Raw genomic sequence first — 24,581 nt, 5'->3', positions numbered from 1 at the left:
ATCATTACAATGGCAAATATCAAAGACAAACAGAGAATCCTAAAGCAAGCAAGGGAGAAAGAGGTAGTAACACATAAGGGAGCCCCAATACGGCTAGCAGGTGACTTCTCAACAGAAACACTGCAAGCCAGAAGGGAATGGCAAGAAATATTCCAAGTCATGACAAGCAAAGGTCTGCAACCAAGACTGCTCTACCCAGCAAGGCTCTCAATTAAAATGGAAGGCAAAATAAGGAGTTTCCCAGACAAAAGAAGGCTAAAAGAATACACCTCCACCCAACCAGCACTGCAAAATATGCTAAAGAGACTGCTTTAAGATGGAGAAAAAGTTTTTACGAATACCTAGTTCCTTTCAGAGTTGTCAATACTTGATATTACCAATATTTTTAATACTCATTAATCTGATTGTGACAATGATATTTTAATTGTTCCTTTACTATTTGTTGAAACTAAACCTGTTTTTGTATATTTCTTGCCTATTTATATTAATTTTAAAAAGCTTTAAATGACTTTTTGGCATTCTTTATCCATTTATTGATTAAAGGTTTGTAGAACTTTTTTCCCTAAAAATAAAACAAAACCAAAAAAAAACCCCTATTAACCATGTTTTAGATGTGTTGCAAATACTTTTCTATTCTATTCCTTGTCCTTTAACTTTTTTTATATGTATATTACTATACAGTCTTAAATGTTTAGTCAGTATTTACTTTATAGCTTCTGGGTTTGAATATTTTACTTCAGGTCATGAAAAATATTAGTTCTATTTTCTTCTAAAACTCCTTAGATTCTACATATTGATTTTTAACTCACCTGAATATTTCTTGTATAATGTGTGAAATAGGGCTCTATATTTGTTTTATTTCAAGTAATAGTGGTCTATGCACCTTATCTGTTGAATAAGCCTTATTTTCCCCATTGATTTGAAATATCAACTTAAGCATATATTACATTGTTAGACAGATATATACGTTTGCCTCTAGAATGCTCATTATATTTCATTGATCTACTTGATTATTTCTGTGCTGCTGTCATGTTGGTTTAATTGCTGAGACTTTATAATGGTTTTAAATTTTTTAAATATTTTATAATTAACTTTGACATTTAAAGAAATAAATAAAATCAATCTGCATTTAAGAAAGAAGGAAAGAACGAAAGAAAGAAAGAGAGAAAATGAACTCCTACCTTTTGCGACAACATGGATGGAACTGGAGAATATTAAGCTAAGTGAAATAAGCCAGTTGATGAAAGACAAATACCATATGATCTCACCTATGAGTGGACTCTATTCAACAAAATAAACTAATGAACAAAATAAACCACAGGCATGAAAATATGGAGCAGACTGAAAGTGACCAGAGGGGATGGGGAAAGAGGACAATGGTGGAAAGAAGGGGAAGGCACTAGACAAAGAACATGTGTGTGTGACCCATGGACATGGACAACAGAGTGGGGACTGACTGTGGGAGTGGGGGTGGGGGCAGGGGTGGGGGTGGGATGGGTGGGAGCTTAAAGGGGTAAAAACTGAGACAACTGTAATAGAAAAACATGATTTGTAAATTTTAAAAAAATGTTAAAAAAAGAAAATCTTAAGAATATAAAACACTAAGTTAAAATGGTTATATTTTAAATTAAAGACTAAGGCTCAGACTTTTTACAGTATGATTCTAACTAACACAAAACAATGATCAAAACTTTGTGACTACATCTATACTTCATGTAATCTAAGCAGTTAATGTATGTTGACTATCTGAGTTACAGCTATAATCACATCATCCAATTTCCACTGCTTGTGTATTCCATTTCACAAAACTACAAAAATGTAACTGTTGTGATGTCAATATTTAGAAAGAGGTAGTACACAGTGAAATCTTTAATATAATCATATTAAAACTAATGTTGCATCAACATAAAAATGTTCATATTCATCAAGAGGAAGAACAATGGTCCCTAACTTTTCAGATCACCTCTTACAAAATTCATTTTAATTCAATTAACAACCATATTGAGCACTGACTACATGCCTACTATTGTACCTGATGTCAGGGATGTAAAAATGAATAAGATGTCTGTCCTTCATGGAATTTAGAGCAAGGAAAATAGATACAATACACATAATGCAAGAATTATATTACAATATTATAATCTAGTTTTTGAAAGTGCTGAGAACATGGAGAAGTGAACAATTAATTCTATAAAATTCACACACATGCAAACCTTCCTGGTTAAATATTCTTATTATTTTGTTTTTCTTTCAATGTTACTGTTTTGCATGCATTTCTGTATGTTGCCATAAATCCTCTGGGAAAGTACATGTAATGAACATAGTAACTCTGCTGTGGTACAGTAGGAATTTGCAAAATACAAGATGTTAATGTCTGACCTCGGCATATCCTGGAGAGAGGTTAGTAGAGAAGAAGGAACATTCTAAGCAGAAGGAACTGCATGAGCAAAGACCCAGAGGCAAGCAATACAGGTACACTGGGCTGAACCTCAGCTGGGCCGGTACCCAATCATCACACCTGCCCTGTCCACAGGGCAGCTCTAGTGTCTGATCCCAGGACTCCTCTCTACCTGATGGACTCTCACTAAATCTCTGGAGAAAATACAAAGAAGCTTCGTTTGTAGCAAAGGATCAGGGGAGTTTTATGGCAAGTTTTTCACTATGCTCACCCCATCATACAGTGCATTGGAGCAGATTAATAAAAAGCAAAGCTGAAAGTTATAAATTTATAGTATTAAAAAAATACCTGTCCTAGCTAGTGTGGCTCAGTGGATTGAGCACCAGCCTGAGAACCAAAAAGTCACGGGTTCGATTCCCTGTCAGGGCACGTGCCTGGGATGTGGGCCAGGTCCACAGTTGTGGGTGTTAAGCAATCAATCAATGCTTCTGTCCCTCTCTTCCTCCCTCCCTTCTCTCTCTAAAAATAAATAAATAAATAAATAAATGATTTTTAAAAATATCTAAAATAACTATCTGACACCTAGTAAGAGAACTTTTAGAGTGACCTCCCAATTGTTTTTTTCAGTCATTTTTTAAAAACTATATTTACATATAGTTTTTTTAGTTTTAAAACTACATATGTTTAGTTTTAACTTAAAATCTAGATGATTCTGTTAGAAACCATTCATTTTAAACTGTACATTTAGCAAGCTACTTACAAAGTGTACATTATGACACCTATGCTCCAAATGTCGCACTGCTGGCTGTAGTCATGGGCATTGATAACTTCAGGGGCTGCCAAACAAGCAGAAATAAAATAGTATTAATAATACAATAAATGACTTTTAAATGCTTAAACACAAAGCATGAAAAATGTGCTGATGTGCTGTAATTTATTCCCCCACAGGGAAAATGAGAACCAACAGCAGATGTTAAATGAATAATGTACAGGCCTTAACAATTGATGTCACTGCATCCTCACTCCTGTCATTTAGCTTCTAAAGGAACGATGGCACCAACTGTGTAACTAAATGCACGGCTCCTCTTCATTCCTTTGGAATTGTTAAGAAATGATTTTGCAAAGATTGTGTAGTTATAGTAGAAGACAACAGTATCTCAGTTCTTTTCCAAAAATAGAATTAAATACATGCCTTAAGTGGATGTAATTTAAGGCAAGCCCAATATGTGGAAATCTGGATTCACAGAAAAACTAAGATAAATCATTATAAATCACTTTAGTAAAATAATAACATCACAGCACTCCTATGACAGAATATGAATTATTTTCCACGTTTTCTAAATGAGACAATAGATACAAAGAGAGAGCTCCCACAACACAACTGGATCAAAGAGCCAATGAGGCACAGCTCCCTCTCCACTCCCCAACTCTGCGCTTCTCACTGTACAACGTGTTCACGACAGGGTTCCTTTAAACAATTTTTCAAAGTAGAACTTTTTTTTTTAACTTTAAGGTAGCACATTTTTTAATGATTAGATTTTTTGTAATGCTGGCTTTTAAGAAAGTCACATATGATATTTCAGAAATATGTCTATTATACCTCTACAGCAAGGAATCAAATATCTTTAAGGAAAAAGGAAGAATAGAACAGTTGTAAACGTGAAAATAAAATATATATATATAGGTATCATTAGCACTTTAACATTTACAAAGTACTTTTGTATACATTACGTTACTTGTTTAAATGTTAAGGATCTTGTGAGATAGATATGTAAGCATTTGACTGACTTTGCCAGTGAGGGAACTAAGGTTCAGATATATTAAGTGACTTGCCTAAAGTTACAAAACTGTTCTATTTTTAAGATTTCATTTATTTATTTATTTATTTTTAGACTGAAGTGAAAAGAGGGAGACGGAGAGGGAGAGAAATATCCATGTGGGAGAGAAACATCCATGTGACAGAGAAACATCACTCGGTTGCCTCTCCTTCACACCCCAACGAAGGACCGAACCCACAACCGAGGCATGTGCCTTGACCAGGAACTGAACCATCGACCTTTCACTTTGTGGGAACAATGTTTCAACAAACTGAGCCACATCAGTCAGGGAAAAACTGACTTTATTTTAGGAAATAGTTTCAATCTCTGCCCCCTCACACACATACCCCTTTCATGACTACTGAAAGCAAATGGAATTTCATTTCCTCTTCATATCATTAAAGAAGCTAAAAAGCAACAAAAAAGTTAAACAGTAAATGGAAGAAAGAATGAATAAAGGCTCTACTATAGATAATTTACAAACTGAATAATTCATCTCCAAATTATTGATTAACTGATTGATATTTTCCTTTAAGCAACTACTTGTATTCTTCAACTCTACTTAAACCGTTTAAACATGGAACTGTTAAAGTTCATTTTGCTCTACAGTTGCATGTCTATGATGAGGGCAAATTCTGGGATTATATTCCATGAAGAATCTCTGTAGAGGTGTGATACAAACATACAGCGGGGGCCCAGTTCCCGCCCCTCACTCTGAGAGTCACCGTAATTATCAGGGGCATTTCTACTGCGCTGCTGCCATCACAGCTCTCAGAGGGAGGCAGAGGCCAAGAAAGCTGTGCCAAGGAGCCATTTAGGAAGTCAGCAAAGCTCCACAAACCATCTGTCTTCTTTCTTGTTCTCTCACTTGTTATCAGGGTAGACAACTAATAAGCAGGCATGAAACTCAGGGTGCTTGGCTATATTTTCCCCATATAACTACAGACCAGATGTCTCTTGCCAACAGAAGGATATGAACAGAATCTAAAGTAGCCTTTTCCCAAATAAGATAAAACAATTTTGAAACTTTATGCATCAAGTAGGCAAAAAAACAAAACAAAACAAAAGAATGAACTCAGTATAATCCTCAGAAAAGAAAGAAAAAGAAAGGTAGGAAGAAAGAAAGAAAGAAAGAAAGAAAGAAAGAAAGAAAGAAAGAAAGAAGAGGGGGGGGGAGGAGAGAGAGAGAGAGAAAGAAAGAAAGAAAGAAAGAAAGAAAGAAAGAAAGAAAGAAAGAGAAAGAAAGAAAGAAAAAGAAAACGAACAAACTACTAATATGTCTAAAATCATTACATGGAACAGAGGAAAACAGACAAAAGAATATATACTGTATTATTCAACTTAAATGAAGTTCTAGACAAGCGACACTAAGCTATAATGGTAGAAATCATTAGTGGTTGTTGGGGTCTGGATCGGGGATTGACTGAGAGGGACACAAAGAAACTGTCTGGAGTGACAGAGATGTTCCGTATCTCCATTGGGTTTGTGATTATACAAGTATATGCATTTCTCAAAGCTTGTTGAATTTTACACTTAATATTTGTACATTTTATTGTATGTAAATTGTATTTCAGTAAAGTAGATTTTTTAATAAATCTACTAAAAGTACAAAAAGAATTTCATAAACCCCCTATCTTATGGGTGACTTTAAAAATGTTCTATTTTAGAAATCAAGAGAAGCAACAAGAAAAATTAAATTAACAATTTGGAAAGTTTAAATCACAAAGGTATCACATTTGATTTTATAAACACAAACACAGAGAAATTTTTATGCGTAACGAACCAGGAATATACATACTTCTAAATACTCAATGCAACATTTATGGAAATAAATCATGTGTTCAATCATAAAGAAAATTCCTAAAAGTTGGTAAAGCTTTAAGTCACAATTGCCTACTAAAATGAAGAAAGCCAGACAGAAAAACCAAAGGCTAGGAACACTAACACACATCCACATGAACAGCAAATACATCGTAACCAACTAGAAAATTCTGAAAGCACTTATAAGCAAATCTTGAACTAAAGAAGAAGACTAAAACCAAAGTTATAGACATTAAGAAATAGTCTGTATAACATGGACACTGTATATAGCAAAAGAAATGGTCAAAGAGGTACTCAGAGGAAAATATATAACCTTAAATGCATTTATTAGAAAATAAGAAGACTGAAAATAAACATATAGCCTAGAAAGTTAAAAAATAAACCAAAAGTAGAAAAAAAAGGAATTCAGAAAGAGTAAAGCAGAAAAAATGAAAAGGCAAACTAAATAACATTAGCATTGAGCCAGTTCTTTGAAATCTCAATAAAGTGGCCTAACCACTAACAAATATGATCACAAAAACAATGATTAGTATATTAAAAGAACTAATACTGAGCTCCCAGTGCCAGGCACTGCGCTAATCACTTTACATATATTTTCCCATTTAATTCTCACTTCAATCAGATATTATTGTTACCATCCTAAATATGTCCTTTCCCCTTCCCTTTTTATTTTTCTCCCTTAGCACTTCTCTTTAATATACCTGACATTTTATGTCTTCATCTTGTTTAGTATTTTTGCCAATGTGACATTTTTATGTTTTGTTCACTGCAGTAGTCCCAGTATCTCAACCAGTGCCTGACACAAAGATGCTCCTCAAAAACATTTTGATAAATGAGTGAAAGAATCCCTATTACATGATCCAGAAATCATGACAAAAGCCATTGTTTGCCTCAGATTAATCAGATAGTAAGTGACAGGGCTGCAATCCTGAGTTATTCGGGTGATGCTAGAGGCCATATTACCAATATTACATCAAACCACCTTCTTAAAAAATATTAGGAATCAATAGGAGGATATAATCACAAATATGCAGGAAATTGTGAAAATTATAAGTGAATATATTTACATATTAATGTCAATAAAATGTAAAATCTGAATGTAATAAACAATTTTCTAAAAAAATTATAAAAATGATTCAAAAAGATGTGAAAAAACTTGAATAACCTAGAATAAATTGAAGATATAATAGGAACTTCATTCCCCAAAGGGTACCAGGACCAAAATATTTTAAAAGGAAATTTCATCAAATTAATGAATAAATACTTTCTACTTCTTAAATGGCTCATGAGCACATAAAGAGTGAAAACGTTTTAGTTTTTAAAGGAGGCTAGCATAACCCTAACATCAAAAAAGACAATGGAATTCTACTTGGCCGTAAAAAAAAAAAAGAAGAAGAAGAAAATTTTACCCTTTGTGACAGCATGGATGGACCTGGAGAACATTGTGCTAAGTGAAATAAGCCAGTCATAGAAAGACAAATACCATATGATTTCACTCACATGTGGAATCTAATGAACAAACTGAACTAACAGGCCAAATAGAGACAGACTCATAGATGGAGAGCAGGCTGACAGCTCGGGCCGGGGGAGGGCTGGGGTGGAGGACTGGAGCAAAAAAGAACAAGGGCTCAGGGTCATGGACAACAGTGGGTGATTGCAGATGCAGAAGGTGTGGGTGGAGGTGGAAGAGAGTATAAGGGGGATAAATGGTAATGGAAAAAATACAATAAAAATAAACTATTAAAATAAATAAAGTAAAATAAAAGAGGCTAGCATAACACTAACATCAAAAAAGACAAAGGCAGCACAAAAGAAAGTTACACTCATAGCTACTGAATAAAGTGGTGACAAATTGAATACAGCAGTATATTAACCCAAGTGCAAGGATGGTTCAACATTTTAAAAACCCAGTAATGTAATTACTTCATTAATAAATTTAAAATGCATGATTATCTCAATAGGTACCGATTTGAATAAACACATCATCAGAGTAGATATATAAATAATAAGTACATGAAAAAATGCTCAACATCACTGGTCATTAGGGTAATGCAAATTAAAACCACAATGAGATATTACTTCGTACCCACTAGAGTAGCTGTAATTTAAAAAGGCAATTCCAAGTGTCAGCAGGATGTGAAGAGACTGAAACTCCCATACGTTGCTAGTAGAAAGGTTAAATGTTACAGCCACTATGGAAAATCATTTGGCAGTTTCTTAAACATTTAAACATAAATAATATATGACCCAGTGATTTCATTCCTAGGTAGCTACACGAAGAAAATAAAACCATATAGCCCTGGCTAGTATGGCTCAGTAGATTGAGTGTCGGCCTTCCGACTGAAAAGTGGCCAGTTTGATTCCCAGTCAAGGTACATGCCTGGATTGTGAGCCAGGTCCCCCACTGGGGGCACTGAAGAGGCAACCAATTTATGTTCCTCTCACACACGTTTCTCTCCCTCACTTTCTCCCTCCTTTCCCCTCTCTCTAAAAAATAAATAAGTGAAATCTTTAAAAAGAGAAAATAAAACCACATGGCCGTATACAAACTTGCACATGAAATGTTCATAACAGCATTACTCATAATAGCTCCAAACTGGAAATAATCCCCATGTCCGTCAGCTAACAAGTGGCTAGACAAATCGTGGCACACCCACGCGATGGGCAACTGCGCAGCAATAGGACGCAGTGGATTGCGGATACATTCTGCAGCAAGGGTACACCTCAGAAACATGAAGCGAAGGGAGAGAAACCAGACATAAAAGGCTACTTATACTGTTCCATTTACAGGGAATGTTCGGAAAAGGCAAATCTAGACAGACAAAAAGATTAGTGGCTACCTGGGGCTGGGATGGGCATGAGATTGAGTGTAAATAGGCATGAGGCAACTTTTGGGGGTAGAATTTTCCTAAAACTGGATTGTAGTGATGGTTGCACAACTCTGTGAAGGTATGGAAAATCATTGAATGGTACATTTTTTATGGTTTTTAAATTATAGTTTAGTAAAGCTGTTAAAATCACATTTAGAAAAATGGGTAATTGTTGTTTTACAAATATATTCAATCAGTATTCTTAATGAAAACCTATTTGATGACAACAAAATTGAATTAAAAAATGGAAAGAAGCAAAACACATGATTTTTAGCATGAATTAACCAAAACAATAATGAAGTTTGGGGTATGGTTACGTAAGAGGAATAACAACTAAAAGAAGAGCTCAGAGAAACAATAAACACTACAATTTTTGAAAATAAAAACTATGAGAAAAATGCTAAAACTGAAATTATTTGACCTTAAAAGAAAAAACAGCTTGATCGGGGCCAGGAAGTCAGGATGGCAAAATCAAATGGCTCCAGTTTTAATCCCCATCACGTGTCCCACAGTTTAATACAAAATCAATCATCTGAAGTCTCCTCACTCACCCATGTATATAGGCGTCCCACAGGTGGTCTGCAGCATGGCTTCGCTCCTACCATGCTTCTTCACCGCTAAGCCAAAGTCAGTCACCTGCAAGAAGAAACTCGGTCACCTGCTTTCCTGTCCTAGAGTTCCCTCATTCTGAAGGCAGGATTTTGTCATTGCATTTAATTCAGGGATCCTGGAGGATGGAGGGGCTTTACCTGTATTACTAATAAGGACCTTGCTTTTCCTCCCCACCCACCCCTCACCGTGAAAAAGAAACTTGGTAAAGAGAAGCTTGGCCTCTCAAATCTTGAGAAAACACCCAGGCTGTTGATTGTTCATTCCTCTTAATTAAATTCACCAGTTCAACATAGGCAGTGGCATCTTGTGAGAAGACATTTAATTTTTTTCAAATAAAAGTTATTTTTAAGAAGTTCTTTCACTGTAAAATACATTCTGGCCTTATTATGTTTATTATCTAATTTTCTGACACTCAAGTTGTGTTCCAGTTTAAAGCACTGTTATAAATGCAAATCACTATTCTTCTCAGCACTGAGAGAAACTCCCCTTTTTGCAATGATTTTAAAAACACTATCTCTGGTAAACACTATCTTTATTATTTCCTTTGTTTTCTGGAGTGTACTAATTAAAACAATGACTACATTACTAGAAATTACAAGGAACAACAGGCAAAATACAGTATAACTACAAATGCACTGGAGTCCTCCTGCTGCAAGCTGCAACTGCAGTCTTTCTGCTCAGTTCCAAATCTTGGTCATTAAACATTTGGTTATTAAATATTCAGTATGTGCCCTTGGTCTTGTCTCCCAAGTTGGAACAGCCTTGGGCTGAAAGCAGAAAAACAGGCACATTTATTGATCATACAACCAAAGATAGGCTGTAATCCATAGACATTGAATGCAAAGTTTCCAGTGCCTTACGGAGTAAGAAAATGCTCCTGTCAACATGTGGTATCACTCTTCTTGTAAACAGATTAATCAATTTCCCCAGCAGCTTTCACAATTATCCCACTTTAAGTACTATGACACTATCTTTCTCCACAGAAAAATCTATACAGGTATCAAATAAACAAAAGGTTTCATGATCCAATTCAGTTCTACAGAGAGAACTTAGTCTTTCATTCACCAAATATTAATTAAGCACATACTATGTTTCAGGCGTTACTCCAAGTACCAGCAGTGAATCAGACATGATTCCTGCCTGCACGGAGCTTGCAATGGAAATATTCAGGAACACTTATGCAGGTAAAGCAGCCACGCTGTTAACCCTATTTATATGATAGGGGTTTACCATCGCCGCAGAGCGAGTTATCCACAGACATATTATTCCTAAATTAGCACACTCATATGTTTTGAAAGCAGGCACTAGTAAAGCGCTAAGTAATAAATAATGTATCCTATCATTTATTTGACATTAAGGAACACTTAATTTGAATAAAGTCTTCAAGAATAAACACTTGGCACATTAATTTTGCTTAGGATATAAATATTAATACCCAGGAAAATTTTCAGTGAGAAATACAGACTTTAGCATTTAGTATCAAAGGCATAATTTTGAACTTAATTAGAATTCAGAGCATCTGTTTGCTTACTATTAACTAATGATTCAGAACTATCCAAATGAATATGTACTTAAAAAAATTCAACATCACCACTTAACTTGTAAAATTATTCTTGTCAGTTACAACCTCTTTTGTGAAATTTTGATTGTTTTAGCACAAGTCACTTATTTTCTGGCTGTTCAAAGCTTCCAAAACGTATCTAAAAAGAGGATGTGCTTTGCCACTTGGCTATCAAACTGTTTATGGGTGAATATTTACCACCATTTCTAATATCTTACCTTTATGTTTAAGTTCATTTCATTGTTAGCATCAATAAAGCTGCTTTTAACCATTATGTTTTCCAGTTTTAGATCTCTATGTACTATATCTACCAAGAAAATAAACAACAAATGAAATGAAATGAATATTGGAAAAATAATTAGAGGGGACACAAATACAACAAATAAATGTATTTGACAAATTAATGTCCATCACTGAAATACTTGAGGTGGGTCAAGCATAATCTGCTCTGTTCCATTTCCTTATATCCACATCCCGTTCCTCCACAGCTCTAAGCTTAAGGAGCCATTTCTCTTTGACCCCCTCGTCTCTCCCCACTCCCCTGCTGCCCCCCTGGCTGCTGCTCCTCCCCACGAGTGTCCTGGTGAGTATGGAAGAGGATCCTGTCCAAGGTTAGGGATTCCCAGGAGAAGGGGGACAATTGTAGCTACAAGCCCCGTAAGCTTTCCTATATCTGTAGATCTTCAAATAAAGAATTACTTCTTTCCTTCTTTGCATATGTTATTGCTGATATAAACATTTAACATACTGCCACTTGGCTAAATGTATACAAACTGCACTTATTTCAGTATATTTTTCTATAACATCACCACACACTTTACTACTCTTCATGCGTTAAAATAAAAAATAAAAAATCCACGAGGCACAAAATCTCCAGGTGCATATGTTAGACCTCAGGTAGGGTTTTATGTGCAGGCAGATAATCGTGTACCAAGCACTTCCTTTGCAAATAACTGTTTTGGTTCATATCCATAGTAATCATTTCTCTAAGCTTAAAAGGTAATATGTATAAAGGCTGGAAAAATGTAGTTGAATGAGCCCTGGACTGGCAATTATACCTAGACATTTATAGTTCCCTTACCCAGGGCCCAGCCTATATTTTTGGGATTGTTATTGTTTCTATTGTTCCACTTACCTCTTCTTACATAAATACCACATAGTTTTAATTAATATAACTTTATCTTTTGATTCTTGGCAGGGCACGTGTCTCTGCTGCCTCTATTATTCTCCTTTTTCATTGGTTTCTTTGCTATTCTCACCCATTTCAGAATAATTTTATCAAGTCACGTGAAAAATCCTGGTAAGATTTTTGTTTTGAATTATACTAAATTTGTACCTTAATGTGGGAAAATTGACCTTAGCCTAGTATTAAGCCTTTGGTCTCCTGCCCTTGCAGAAGCGGGTGCCTTCGGCCCGGAAAGCCCTGCCCTCCAGCCGAGTTAGCATCCCTCAGCTCCTGGTCCCGCCCTCCGTGAATTCTCCCCTGCCTTTCCACGCCAAGCGAAGCTCACGCAGTCCTATGCTCCCTGCACTTTGTATGTCTCTCTATTAGAGAAATTATCACGTTGAACTATAACTTGTTTTCTATACTCAGTCTCCCACCAGCCTGAATTTCTTGAGAGGAAGGGGCCTTGTTCCTGAACCTTCGTTATTTCTAGGACGGACCACAGCGCAGTGGGTGCTCAGGGAATACCTGCTGAAGGAACCCCCTGGGTTCCAGAACCAGCTCTGCCACACCCAACGCGTCACTTCGCCTTTCTAGAACAAAGTTCTTTCTCACCTATGATATGAAAAGTTTCTAAAATCACAGGTTAGCCAACTAACCTTGAAAAAAGAGGATGGGGAGCATGAGGAAAAGCAGCAGTAACTCCAAAGAACAGGAAAACAGAATAATTTTTAAATGTGCATTTTAAAGTAGTGGAACTGTTCTGTATGATACTATAATGGTGGATACATGACATTATACATTGGTCAAAACCCATAAAATGTACACCAAGAGTGATCCCAATGTAAAGTATGGACTTTGGGTGGTAATCACATGTCAATGTAGGCTCATCAATTATAAAAATGTCCCACTGTGTTGGTGGCGGGGGGCGGGGGGAGTTGTGCATGTATAGGCAGGGGATACAGGGATCCCCCACTTTTCAAAAGTTCACTTTACACCACTTCACTTTTATAAAAAGCCTATATTAGTACCAGTTTTTGCTAACCGATAGAAATCCTGAAAGGATTTTTGCTTTTATGAAAAAATGCAAAAAAAAAGAGTTAATTTATTTTGAGCAAGCCTTTATAGAGGCAACCCACACCCAGCAGCGTGCAGGTGTGAGTGGCATCGCCTGGCTCCTTGCCTGGGAGCTACACTCAGCATCCAGCCGCCAGAGCTCTGACCTGTGTCTGTGAGCATGTGTTTTATCTCCACGTGTTTTGTGCATCCGTTAGCAAGATGTGTCCTAAACTATCAGAAAAGCCTAAGAGAGCTCACAAGGGTGTCTAGTAAAATTAGACATAATTAAGCACTGTGATTGTGGCAAATGAAATAAAGATATTATGTATGCATTGAGTTTGCCTGCCTCCATCATGTGCACTATTTACACACAGAGATAAACAATCTTGAAAGCTGACAAAGTTACTATTGGTTCCGCTAGTAGCTAAGGGGTGTCTTTTTAGTCAGTATCCAGTAATAGATAAAATGGAAAGTCTACTGCTTGAGTAGATTGATGGTTATATAAAACATAGTATTTATTTATAATATCATTCCTGTTTTTACGGCATGTTAGTGTTATTTGGTACTTGATATTTGGTAGGTTATTTTTGGGTCTGGGAACACTCAAAAACGTTTCAATATAAATTAATAGTAATTTTTTGCTTTGTGCCATTTCAGCTCATGAAAGGTAGCATAGGAACGTTCTACTTTCAGATAGTGTGGAAATTTGTAAGAGAAATCTCTTTAACTCCCCTTCAATTTTGCTGTGAACCTAAAACAGCTCTAAAAAAGAAACTAAACAAAAAAAATTCCAAAAGCTCTGACTGGTGTGACTCTGCTAGGCATCGTCCCACAAAGCAAAAGGTTTCAGGGTCAATTCCCGGTCAGGGCACATGCCAGGGTTATGGGTTCAGTCCCTGGACTGGGTGAGAGGCAACCAATCAATGTTTCTCTCTCACATCAGTGTTTCTCTCCCTTTCCTTCTCCCTCCCCTGCCTTCTCTCTAAAAATAAATACAATCTTTTTTAAAAATTCCAACAACATATAATTTTTAAATTATTAATACAAGGTCTATCCAGAAAAAAAATCCAGCCATTGTTAATATAATAAGGATGGTTTGCATGACGTCGATGTAACCTGGCAGCCAAGGAGAGTGGGCTGGAATGCGCATACATGAACAATGACAACTGCACTGTACTAGTCAGTGGGGGTGGTAGACATTGTTCAGTGAGCATGTGTACGGCGTGGCCGTCGCATTCAAAATGACTGAGTGTATAGAGCAACAAATCTGCACCAAATTTTGCATGAAACTTGAACATTCCTCCACAAAAACTATTTGGATGATTCAGAAGGCTGCAGCTGTGGGCAACTGCTGACCGGCAGCTTCATCATGACAACACAGCCACTCATGCTCCACGGCTCAGGCAGAGTTTTTTTGTGAAACATCAAATCACCCAGGTAACTCGGCCCATCTACAGCCCAGATTTGGCACCCTGCAACTTCTGGCTTTTCCCAAAACTAAAATCACCTGTGAAAGGGATGAGATGTCAGACCACTGGTGAGATTCAGGAAAATACGATGGGGAAGCTGATGGCGATTGGGAGAACTGTGTGAGGTCCCAAGGTGCCTGTTCTGAAGGGGACTGAGGCATCCCTGTCCTATGTCCAATGTTTCTTGTATCTTGTATCTTCTTCTATAAGTGTCTCTATTTTTCATATTACATGGCTGGATACCTTCTGGAAAGACCTCATATATAAAATGTTTTTAGAAATTTCACTTATTGATTTGTCTACGTTTGGTTTGATATAATAGCTGCTTTTCAAACAGTTGAATAGAAATGTTCATAAGTTCACCCTTGTCCATGGACAATGCAATTGTACACTTGCCTTGCTTCTAATTAAAATAATAAAGTTAAACAGGAAAAAAACACTTTAAAGAAAAAGAAAATTTTTAAAAATGTTTCAATAAAACCTTCCATACTGGTAGGCACTCTTTCTCTGGCCATGAATCCTGAATACAATTACCCTTAAACAAAAGTGGTGCCTGCATTCATGGAGTCAATGACCTGGATGATCCTCCTCTTACCGTTATTGTGAAGATACGCTATCGCTGATGCAAGGTTTTGAATGATCCACCGCGTCTCATTCTCTGAGAAATGCCCTTTCTTATTCAGGATTTCTTTGAGTTCTCCATCCTCACAAAGCTCCATCACAAGGTACATTTTCTGACATTATATCATTATATATTTGAAAAGAGACAGAGAAAGCAAATTATATAGGTGGGGATCTTAAAAATGTTATATATTACATATATAGTAAAAATATGATCACAACCGTCATCAATCTATTAATTGAAAAATATTTATTATCTATCATGTGCAAGATTTTGTGCAGGATACCAGAGGGACATGGAAGGGTAAGACAGTCTTTATAATTCCAATACCAGGTGATAAGTGATAATAGAAGAGGTGTCTCCCAAATGTCGTAAGATTACAGAGGAGGGAAGCATCTGCCTAAAGAATGCCCACTGAGGAGGTGACATCAGGTCTGGATGACTGAATAGCAATATAGTAGTAGAGAATGTGGATAAGAATAGGCAGAACATGTGGTATTTGCAAAGACTACCAAACTGGAAATGACAATGGCTGTTAAAAGAATAGCAAATGTCTCAGTGTTAATGGTGAAGAAGGCAGTTAGACAGGCATGAGCAAAGTAGGAACGACAGGCCAGGCACACATGGAAGGTCACCAGGGCAGAATGCCTCAGGTGCCTAGCAATGGGCGATTGCAGGGTGGGATGCCCAGAGTGCAGGGTCGCTCATCCCCAGAGTGCCCATCCCTCCCCTGGCATGCCACTAGTCCCGTGGTAGACCCCATTAGAGAAGGAACAAAGGGGACAAGAATAGGCCATACCACTCCCATTCAAACCCTTGCATGACTACTCCCTTAAGCACAAAGCCCTCGGAACAACGAGGTTCTCACTCGCATCAAATAATTTCAGGAACAAAGCCTTGGGTCTGCTGACCACAGAGTCAGGGTTTTGGTCGAACTAGTGATGACATTTAGGCCTCAGTTGAGTTTCAACTCCAGGCCCAGAAAAGCAGCAAAACCAGAAGGAGTGATGCCATGGTTGACATTAAGACCAGCTGCGATGACAAATGACCCCCTGCCCTGGTGCCAACCACTCAATAGAGACCATGACCCTGAAAGAGCACACCTGGAAAGCTGCTGAATATTCCATTGAGACCCTCCCCTGGTGTTGGGAAACATCCCATCTGGTTTCAGGAACTGTAGCCCCACCGACAGGAGAGAGGGCCCCAAGGCTGGAGCTAAGCAAGGGGGCCTTGGGAAAACAGGCCACTGAGGAGAGAAAATCTGTCTCACATCACCCTGCCTGGCCCTGAAGGATGACTGGTTAGTCAATGATGGATGAGACCCTTCGATGGCAGGGGCAACCTAAGGCAGGCACAGCCGCATGGGTACCTGGGAAGAACTTGGGGGACATGAAGAAAAGGCAAAAAGACCCTCACCCCTCAGTTTTGATATGGCTGGGGTCCTCATTCTATCTGAGAGAAGTCTCCTTATCTCTTGGCAGCTCTGATCCCCTGCCTGGCTCAGGTTTGAAACAATACTGGAGACAGCCCTAAACTGGATCGGGTGGTTACCGGGGGAAGTCACGTCTAGAAGTAAATTCTTTGAAGTGTGCTTTGTTTCTCCGTCAAAAGCTATGATAACCAGCTCATGCTGGGAAGGAAATTTACATTATTCACAGACCCTGACCCTAAACCCTTTGGCACTCTCATGTTTACGCTCTCATGTTTACTCTTCTCATCTTGGACCCATGTAAACCAGTGTGTTCCTGCCGTTTGTTTTCTTCAAAACATCATCTCTTCTCTGTAAACACTAACATACTGATGTAATGAGATCACCTGTACATTCCTACTACCTGGCCCCACTGATAGCCCTTTCAATAAAAACCATTGGACACAGGGGCTCGGCGCCTTCTCCACTAGAGGAAAGTGCCACCTCTTTGCCCAGACAGATAAGTGTCTGGCATGACTTATTTTATTTCCCCCCCTCCGTGATGACCAGGAGCAGCCTCTGCAGGACCACAGTCCAACCTCCCGCCTCACCCGGGACCTCCCCTAAGGTCTCGCCTTTAGAAAGGGGATAAAAACCCTCAGGATGGAGGGCCCAGCGTGTGCTCTTTCTCTCTCTGGAGCACACCCTCAGTGTTCCACCTTCTTCTTCCCCCAGGAACAGGACCTTTGCCTTTCTCTCTCCTAAACTCCAAGGGCCCTTTTTCTGCCCCTGTAACTTGTTCCCTGAGCCCACATAGCCCAGCTGGCCCACCTTTTCTACCTCTGTGACTTTCTAAATGAAGTTTCTCTTGTAATTGGAATCTTGGTTTTGAGTTATTTCTTAGCCAAAATTCAAGTACGAAGGTTCCTGAACCGAGGTCTGGTAACATTCTGGTGCCATTTTGCCACTGACAATAGCATTTGGAGTTTGGTGGGGCAGAATGGAGGAGACTCGTGGTGAGGAGTGAGGCCAGAAAGAACAGGTTGGCATCAGGTTGTAAAGAGTCTTGAATACCACACGAAGGAGTTTGCAACTTTTTCCCATTTGCAGTAGGGAGCCATGAAGATTTTTAAGCTGGTGGCTGAAGTAGGGGGAAGGGTGGATCCTATTAACAATTTCACATTCCTAAAGGAACACTCTAATAGTAAAGTGGAACAGGGCTCAGCAAGCTTTTTCTGTGAAGGCTAGACAATAAATACTTTAAGGTTTGCGGGCTATACAATCTCTTTTATAACTACTTAATTCCACTGTTATAGCATAAAAGCAATCATAAACAATACAACGAAACTTTATTTATGGACTTTGAAATTTTACTTTCAAATAGTTTTCATATCATGAAATATTAGTCTTTTAAATTTCTTTGAACCATTTAAAAATGTTAAAAAGAAAAACAAAAAAAACGAGCTTATGGGCCATAAAAAAATGGGCAGCCTACCAGATTTGGCTTGCACATGGTAGTATGCTGACTTGCTTACAGACAGTAGAGGCATAGAACAGAGACAAGAAGGGGAAGAAGAAAAAGATGTGAAAGACATCTAAGAGAAAGAAACGGCGGAGGTTAGGGACTAATTGGCTATGAGAGGTAGAAGCCATAGATGCAATGCCTACTCCGTATCTGCTGTTTCTGTTGATGTATATTAAGATCACTTTAGGTATTACAACAATCAAGTCATCTATTGAGTCAAAAAGATTCACAGGCAACTAAAATGCAAGTTTTTTCCACATCTTTAGCTATTCAGTCACCGAATACCCTCTCCATCTCCATTCTATTCTGTGCTGCTAGGTTTTTGTTGTTTTTAAAATTTTGGGGGTCTGATTCTATTCTATAACCTCTAGGAATGCAACTACTGTTCAGTCAGCAAGCACAAGAACAAAAAGAGAAGGTTAGCACTTTTTCTTTTTATAGTCAACATTCTGATTCACTAAACCTCAAAATGCTTTAGAATTTCATAAGTAACTATTCTGCAAAGTCTAACACAAATAAGCTTTTGAACAAGGCCGTATTTTTCTCTGCCGACAGCACTGCAGAGATCACTGGTACATGAAATGGTAGAAGGAACAGTTACATTGGCTGTGCTCACAATATAAATTGATGTCAATTTTAAGTAGGTACAGTGATAAAAGTTATAGCAATAAAAGGATTTTAAAAGTCTTTTTATAATTATTAGAAGTAATTGTGTCAATCTGGAGAACATTTCAACTCACAAGATACCATAACATAGTCAAATTGGATGATCAGAGCTAATACCATAGCCTAACGAATCAGGTAGCAATTTCCAATAATTCTAAAGATGGCTTCAATGGACAGTCTCGGCATTGGTGTAAGCCGGGAAGGATGGGGAGGCAGAGCTGACTACAGGAATCAAGGGCAAACAATACATAAAATAATAATCACAGATAATGGTTTCCTTTGCCTTCAAACTATTCTAGATTCGGACCTTCACTTGTGCCCAATATGGAGTAACAGAGGCCAGACTTACCTTCTCTCCTGAAACAACTTAAGAAATGGACAAAATATAGAAAACAACAATTTTCAGACATGAGACATCAGGCAGCGAAGGGCAGTGTTCCTGAGAGAGGGGAAACGCACGAGGCAAGCCCATGATTATGCCAGCTCACTGTCTGGGGAGCGCTTGCAGGCCACAGAGCAGGGAGTGGTAATCCAAGCAGAGCCCAGCAGTCTCCAGGAATTGAAGAGATGGGGCTGGAAGTCCAGGAAAGCCAAGACAACCAAAGTTCACAGGGCAGAGTACCAAAAGGAGAAAGCTGTACACAGACAAAGTTCCAGAGATTTGCAGAGGATCACCCGCAGGTCTTCAGCAGAATAATAATCAGCACATGTGTAAGAAGAAACTACCAGAAGCTAGAAAAAGAACAGTGCAAAAAGAACAGAGGGAACAATGATTGGAGCTTACACATGGTCAAAAAGAGTTTGCATTCCCATTAGCCAGCGTGGAAAATCTCATAATTCGGGGGCATCGCCGGGTAGAGTACTCTGAAGGGGCTTTCTTCATTAGTAGGAAAAAAATTAGCCCAAGACCCAAGGCTGCTCTGCTGTCACCTATCAAAGCTTGAAGCAAGCCTCAAAAGCATCAGCCTGTTTCCAAGTGACCGAAGTATGGCCTACAATAAAGCTAAAATACAGTTATAAAAACATAAAAATATCCAGCATCCAATAAAAAATTAACAGACATACAAAGATACTGGGAAATATAACATGTAATGAAGGAAAAGAAAAATTAATCAATAAAAACTGAACTAGAAATGACACAAGTGATAGAATTAGTAGAAGAATTCTCTTCTAAATGTAGTCACTATAATTAAAAGTTACAGTGACTACATTTAAGAAGGAGGGGGAAATACTGACCCAAATAAAATTTACATTGGAAAAGATAAACAGCACATACAATGCAATGAAAAAAGAGATTACTGAACCTAAAAACGTCACAACAGAAACTATGCTAAATGAGAGAAGGACAGAAAAATGATTTAAAAAATAAACTGCGCATCAGTAAGCTGTAGACAATACTAAGCAATCTAACATGTGTACTTGGGGTCCCCAACATGGGAGATGACAGAAAAATATTTGAAGAAATAATGGACAGAAATTTCCTAAATTTGATGAAAACCACAAACTCACAGATCCAAGAGCATAAGAAACACGAAGAAAACCACACCAAGACACAACTTAATCAAATAGGTTGCCTAACACTGGTAATTAAAGAGCAAAATTATTCTAAGAATATTTGAGGATAAAGAAATCACCACTTTGTAGTCAGAGACACTGGCCCAGAGCCAACCCTTAGTTTTCTCTCCTATTTCTACTGTAGGCCCCTGGGTGGCCTTTTCCAGCTCCATGAATGTGCTAGGCTCTTTGGTGGCTGGGAGAGAAAAGAAATGAAGTGTATTTGGCTAAAGAAAAAAGAAAAGACAAGACAAGAAAAGAAAAGAAATCACAACTTTAAGACTGAGAGTACAGCTTCAGCACCAAGGCCATATACTGCTTCCATAAAGGTAACTGTGGTTTTCATTAGTTATTAAGCACTCCTAATGAATCACGCCTAAGGCGTAACCCAAATTGACTATTCCTGCCTTAGAGACTGACAAAGGAAACAACAGCTAACATTTAATGAGACAGATACTTTACATCCATTTTCCCATTTAACCACTCAACAATCAAGTAAGGTTGATACTATTATTAAAGCCATTTTACAGATGAGGAAACTGAGGTATAGGGAGGTTGAGTAACTTGCCGTGGTCTCATAGCCAATAATGGAGCTGGAATTCAAATGCACAGGCAATCTGACCCCAGAGTCCACAGGTCTAATCACTATTTCACCTCCAAGCAGAGAAACACCGAAACCCATAGGCACTAAACAATCTGGAGGCAGAGTGGCAAATCCCCAGACTTCATAACAACTCTAAATAAAAACTACATGTATTCAAAGAAAATAATGATAACATCTAGGGAGAAGAATGAAGATTAAATATATTGACAAGACACAGGTGACAAAATATCTTCTACACAGTGCCAAATATACCCATGCCAACCTCACTATAAAGCTAACCTTGCAAAATTATGACACTATTCCAAGAGGCTACGATGGGGAAACCAAGGACCTAAGCAAAAGTAAAGCCATCTCTAAGGAAGCTCTAATCACTGCTGGGTTGTGTACGAAGCTGCTTCTGTTTTAAACATTTGTTTTCAACATGCCACCCCAAAATATCACTAAAGCCATCAATCTAATCATCAGACACCTAATTATACAATCAATAATAAAAGTCCTCCAGAATGCTCTCATCAATCTTCAGTGACAAACTCACGCCAAGGACATGAGCAACTGTGCCCAGAGGGATTACTTCGGAAAGAAATGATGTTCATTTTGTAATAATAACAACTTTCAAAATGCAGCACCTGCTAAAGCATTACCTTGGGCGTCTCAAACACTTGTTCCAGATGTATGATGTGCTCATGTTTCACAATTTTTAGGATGTTCACCTCCCGTTCAAGTAACTTCACAGCAGAGCTTCCAGCCTTAAATAATGAGGGAACACAGATTTCATATATAAATGTCACTACTACATACCTCAAAATAAAAGTTACAGGTATTCTTACATTTTTCTACATTTTCTTGAGAAGTGTCTTTTTCAAAAGATAACATGCAACTTACTTCCATAATAAAATTATGTCCCTTCCTTCCTTTCTCCAATTTTATATATAATTTTGCTCAAAACACATGTGTTTGTTGGACAGTTTCTGTAAGTTATCTACAATATGGTCTCTATCACCACACTAAAATTATTCCAAGTTTTAATATGTTTTTTGGTATTTCCCTCAGAATCGTGTTGATCCTTTGATGTTAGCATAATAAAAACAAAATCTATTTTCCAAGGACATCAATTGGAGAAGATAAAAACAAAGTGTTTTTCCATTTTGTTGTTGTTTTGCTTTGATTATTTTTATATATATATCAAAGGAAACAATAGGAAGTGAGGTTCTATACTTAGCCCTGCATTATATCACTTCCTAGTCCCCAGGCCTCAAAAATTAACTGAGAGAGAAATCAAGATCTTACCTTCCAACCAACCTAACCCCTACTTCACCTCCTTACAAGGAACCATTAACCATACCTGACAGCAAAGGATAAAGGCAGCAACACTGGAGCACAAGGCCTCCAAATTAGGGTGTAAGTCACGGAGTTTCCATTGATACAATGTCATCTACGAAATTTCAGGATCCCCCCCCCTCCACTACCACCATCCCAAACAGCACCCCTATTGAATCTAAATGACCATCATTATTTGCAAATAACCATTGTCCTCAAGTACAGAAAACATCCCTGAAAGGGATTAACAAAGATTTTTAGCCCTCCTTCTTTCCTCACACCTTCCCTGCACGCCCTTTCCCCAAGCTTAGGAGAGTACACAATAGTTCTTAAAGGGCTGAAAAGGGATTGATCATAAGGCAATCTTTACCTAAGTTAAAATTTTACCTAGAGCCATCCCTGCTTCCAATTAATTTTACCCTCTAACCAAAACTTCCCACTCTACTCATGTAGGATGAAAAGTCACATTTTAAGGTTATCCTAAAAGGGTGAAGAAAAATAGTAACTGTGAGAAGTGAATTTCTGTCTAGATTAGATATGGAGAGTTATCACAATTCCTCCTAAAATCCTTAATTCTGTTCCTCAGTCTCTCCCCAAACAGCTTGACCTGTATATAACACAGTAATGTATTGTCCAATTCATATACTGATTATATCACTTTTATTTTACTATCTTAGTGTCCTGTAAACCCTCAGCATCAATACGTGTGTACAAGATTATGAATTCCTAAAATTGCAAGCAGGTATCCTGATTATACGCATATAACCCTAAACCTAAATCCTAGTCCTACCTGATGCCAAAGGGGCAAAGCAAATAATATTCCATGTAGCACCATGGTCTTAAAATTCTGAAGACTTCTAGACAAGCTCTGCATCTCCCTTTATTAAGATTTATATGTTACTTCATTCATCTTCAAAGAGAAATGGTATGTAATTTGCTATCATTTGTTTTAAAGAATACATTTAAACATCTCACTTTGTAGCTGTAGTATTGATCATCACAAAGCTATGGAAAACATCATAATTTTTTCCCCAGGCACAGAAATTTTTTAAATGTTGATGAAATGATCAGGTGTAAAACCAGAGGACTTAGAACCTCCCTTAAGGAGACGCTCAGCCATTCTCCAGCCCAGGAGGAACCCAGCGGATGTTAAGTGAAGAGTACGGTATGTAGTTGGGGAAGTACATAGTGGTTCAAACTTAAAAAGCAGGGCGGATGAATAAACAGAACAAACTAACAGTGAGGAAATGGGGAATCAATGGAAAGGAGAGAACCGGAGAAAAGTAGAGCAGAACCACATCAGGAGAGAGTCCCAGGACTCATTTCTAGCTAAGGCATGTCTAGCTGAGCCAATAGCCCTACATTTATACATACTGATAATCAGAGCTTATCTTCAACTCACTCTGGTATAAACTTTACCTATATTTGGTTGTATTGACTCTGTCAGCCATCCTTACATTTGCTTTTTCTAGATACACTTATCCCCCAGAGTTTAAGAACTGGTCCCCTCCCAGAAGGCTTGAGAAAAGCCCAGTTCCCAGGGAACAGCCCAGACCCGGCCCAGGTCGGAAGCAGGTGTGTTAGTGCACAAAACTGTACGGCCCACCCCACCCTGAGCTGCCCTTGGTATGATGCTAATATGCCTTACCTTTTCTTTGTTCACTTTTTTAATTGCCCACTTTGTGTCTGCTTCCTTGTCTGTTGCTTCAATGACCATTCCAAAGCTCCCTTTTCCCAATATTCTTCCAAATGTATAGATTTCCTGGATGAAAAAAATAAGAGTTCCTTTGTCTCTCTCTGTAATTCATCGGATATTAAAAATGAACACATAATACTGACAGGTATCCACCCAAGGGAAGAGAAATTCTGCTCCAGGGTAAAAGCAAATAGAAGATAGCACATATTTACTTCAATGTTAATGAACAAAATTAATTAAACAAAAATAAGCTTCGATGAATTTCATTAAATGTCCTTTGGAGGGAAATCAGAAATCCTAATACGGAAATTAGAAAACCTGAAAAGTATAAAAATGAATCTCTTATAACTATAATATTGATGAAATATCTTCACAAGAAAAAGAAGGAATGGAATGTTAATATATACATACATATAT

General features: G+C 37.8%; 1 protein-coding gene across 2 annotated transcripts in view; it reads right to left on the bottom strand.

The window, feature by feature from the left end:
- STK33 (serine/threonine kinase 33) overlaps window positions 1–24,581 on the bottom strand; it is a 61,215-nt gene that overhangs the window by 31,674 nt on the left and 4,960 nt on the right. For both annotated transcript variants that reach the window (XM_054582364.1, XM_054582373.1), the window contains exons 3-8: window positions 24,117–24,230; window positions 21,793–21,897; window positions 15,368–15,506; window positions 11,298–11,386; window positions 9,458–9,542; window positions 3,159–3,234 (exon numbers count right to left, since the gene is read on the bottom strand). In XM_054582364.1, the coding sequence (XP_054438339.1) occupies window positions 3,159–3,234; window positions 9,458–9,542; window positions 11,298–11,386; window positions 15,368–15,506; window positions 21,793–21,897; window positions 24,117–24,230 (608 nt within the window). The remainder of the gene's footprint in view (window positions 1–3,158; window positions 3,235–9,457; window positions 9,543–11,297; window positions 11,387–15,367; window positions 15,507–21,792; window positions 21,898–24,116; window positions 24,231–24,581) is intronic.

Source organism: Pteronotus mesoamericanus, unplaced genomic scaffold (assembly GCF_021234165.1).
Source record: "Pteronotus mesoamericanus isolate MK-2021 breed Mesoamerican mustached bat unplaced genomic scaffold, CSHL_Meso_final contig_1189, whole genome shotgun sequence".
NCBI classification, from domain to species: Eukaryota; Metazoa; Chordata; class Mammalia; order Chiroptera; family Mormoopidae; genus Pteronotus; species Pteronotus mesoamericanus.
Note: the sequence above shows the minus strand (reverse complement) of the source record. Positions and strands in the feature narration are given on the sequence as shown.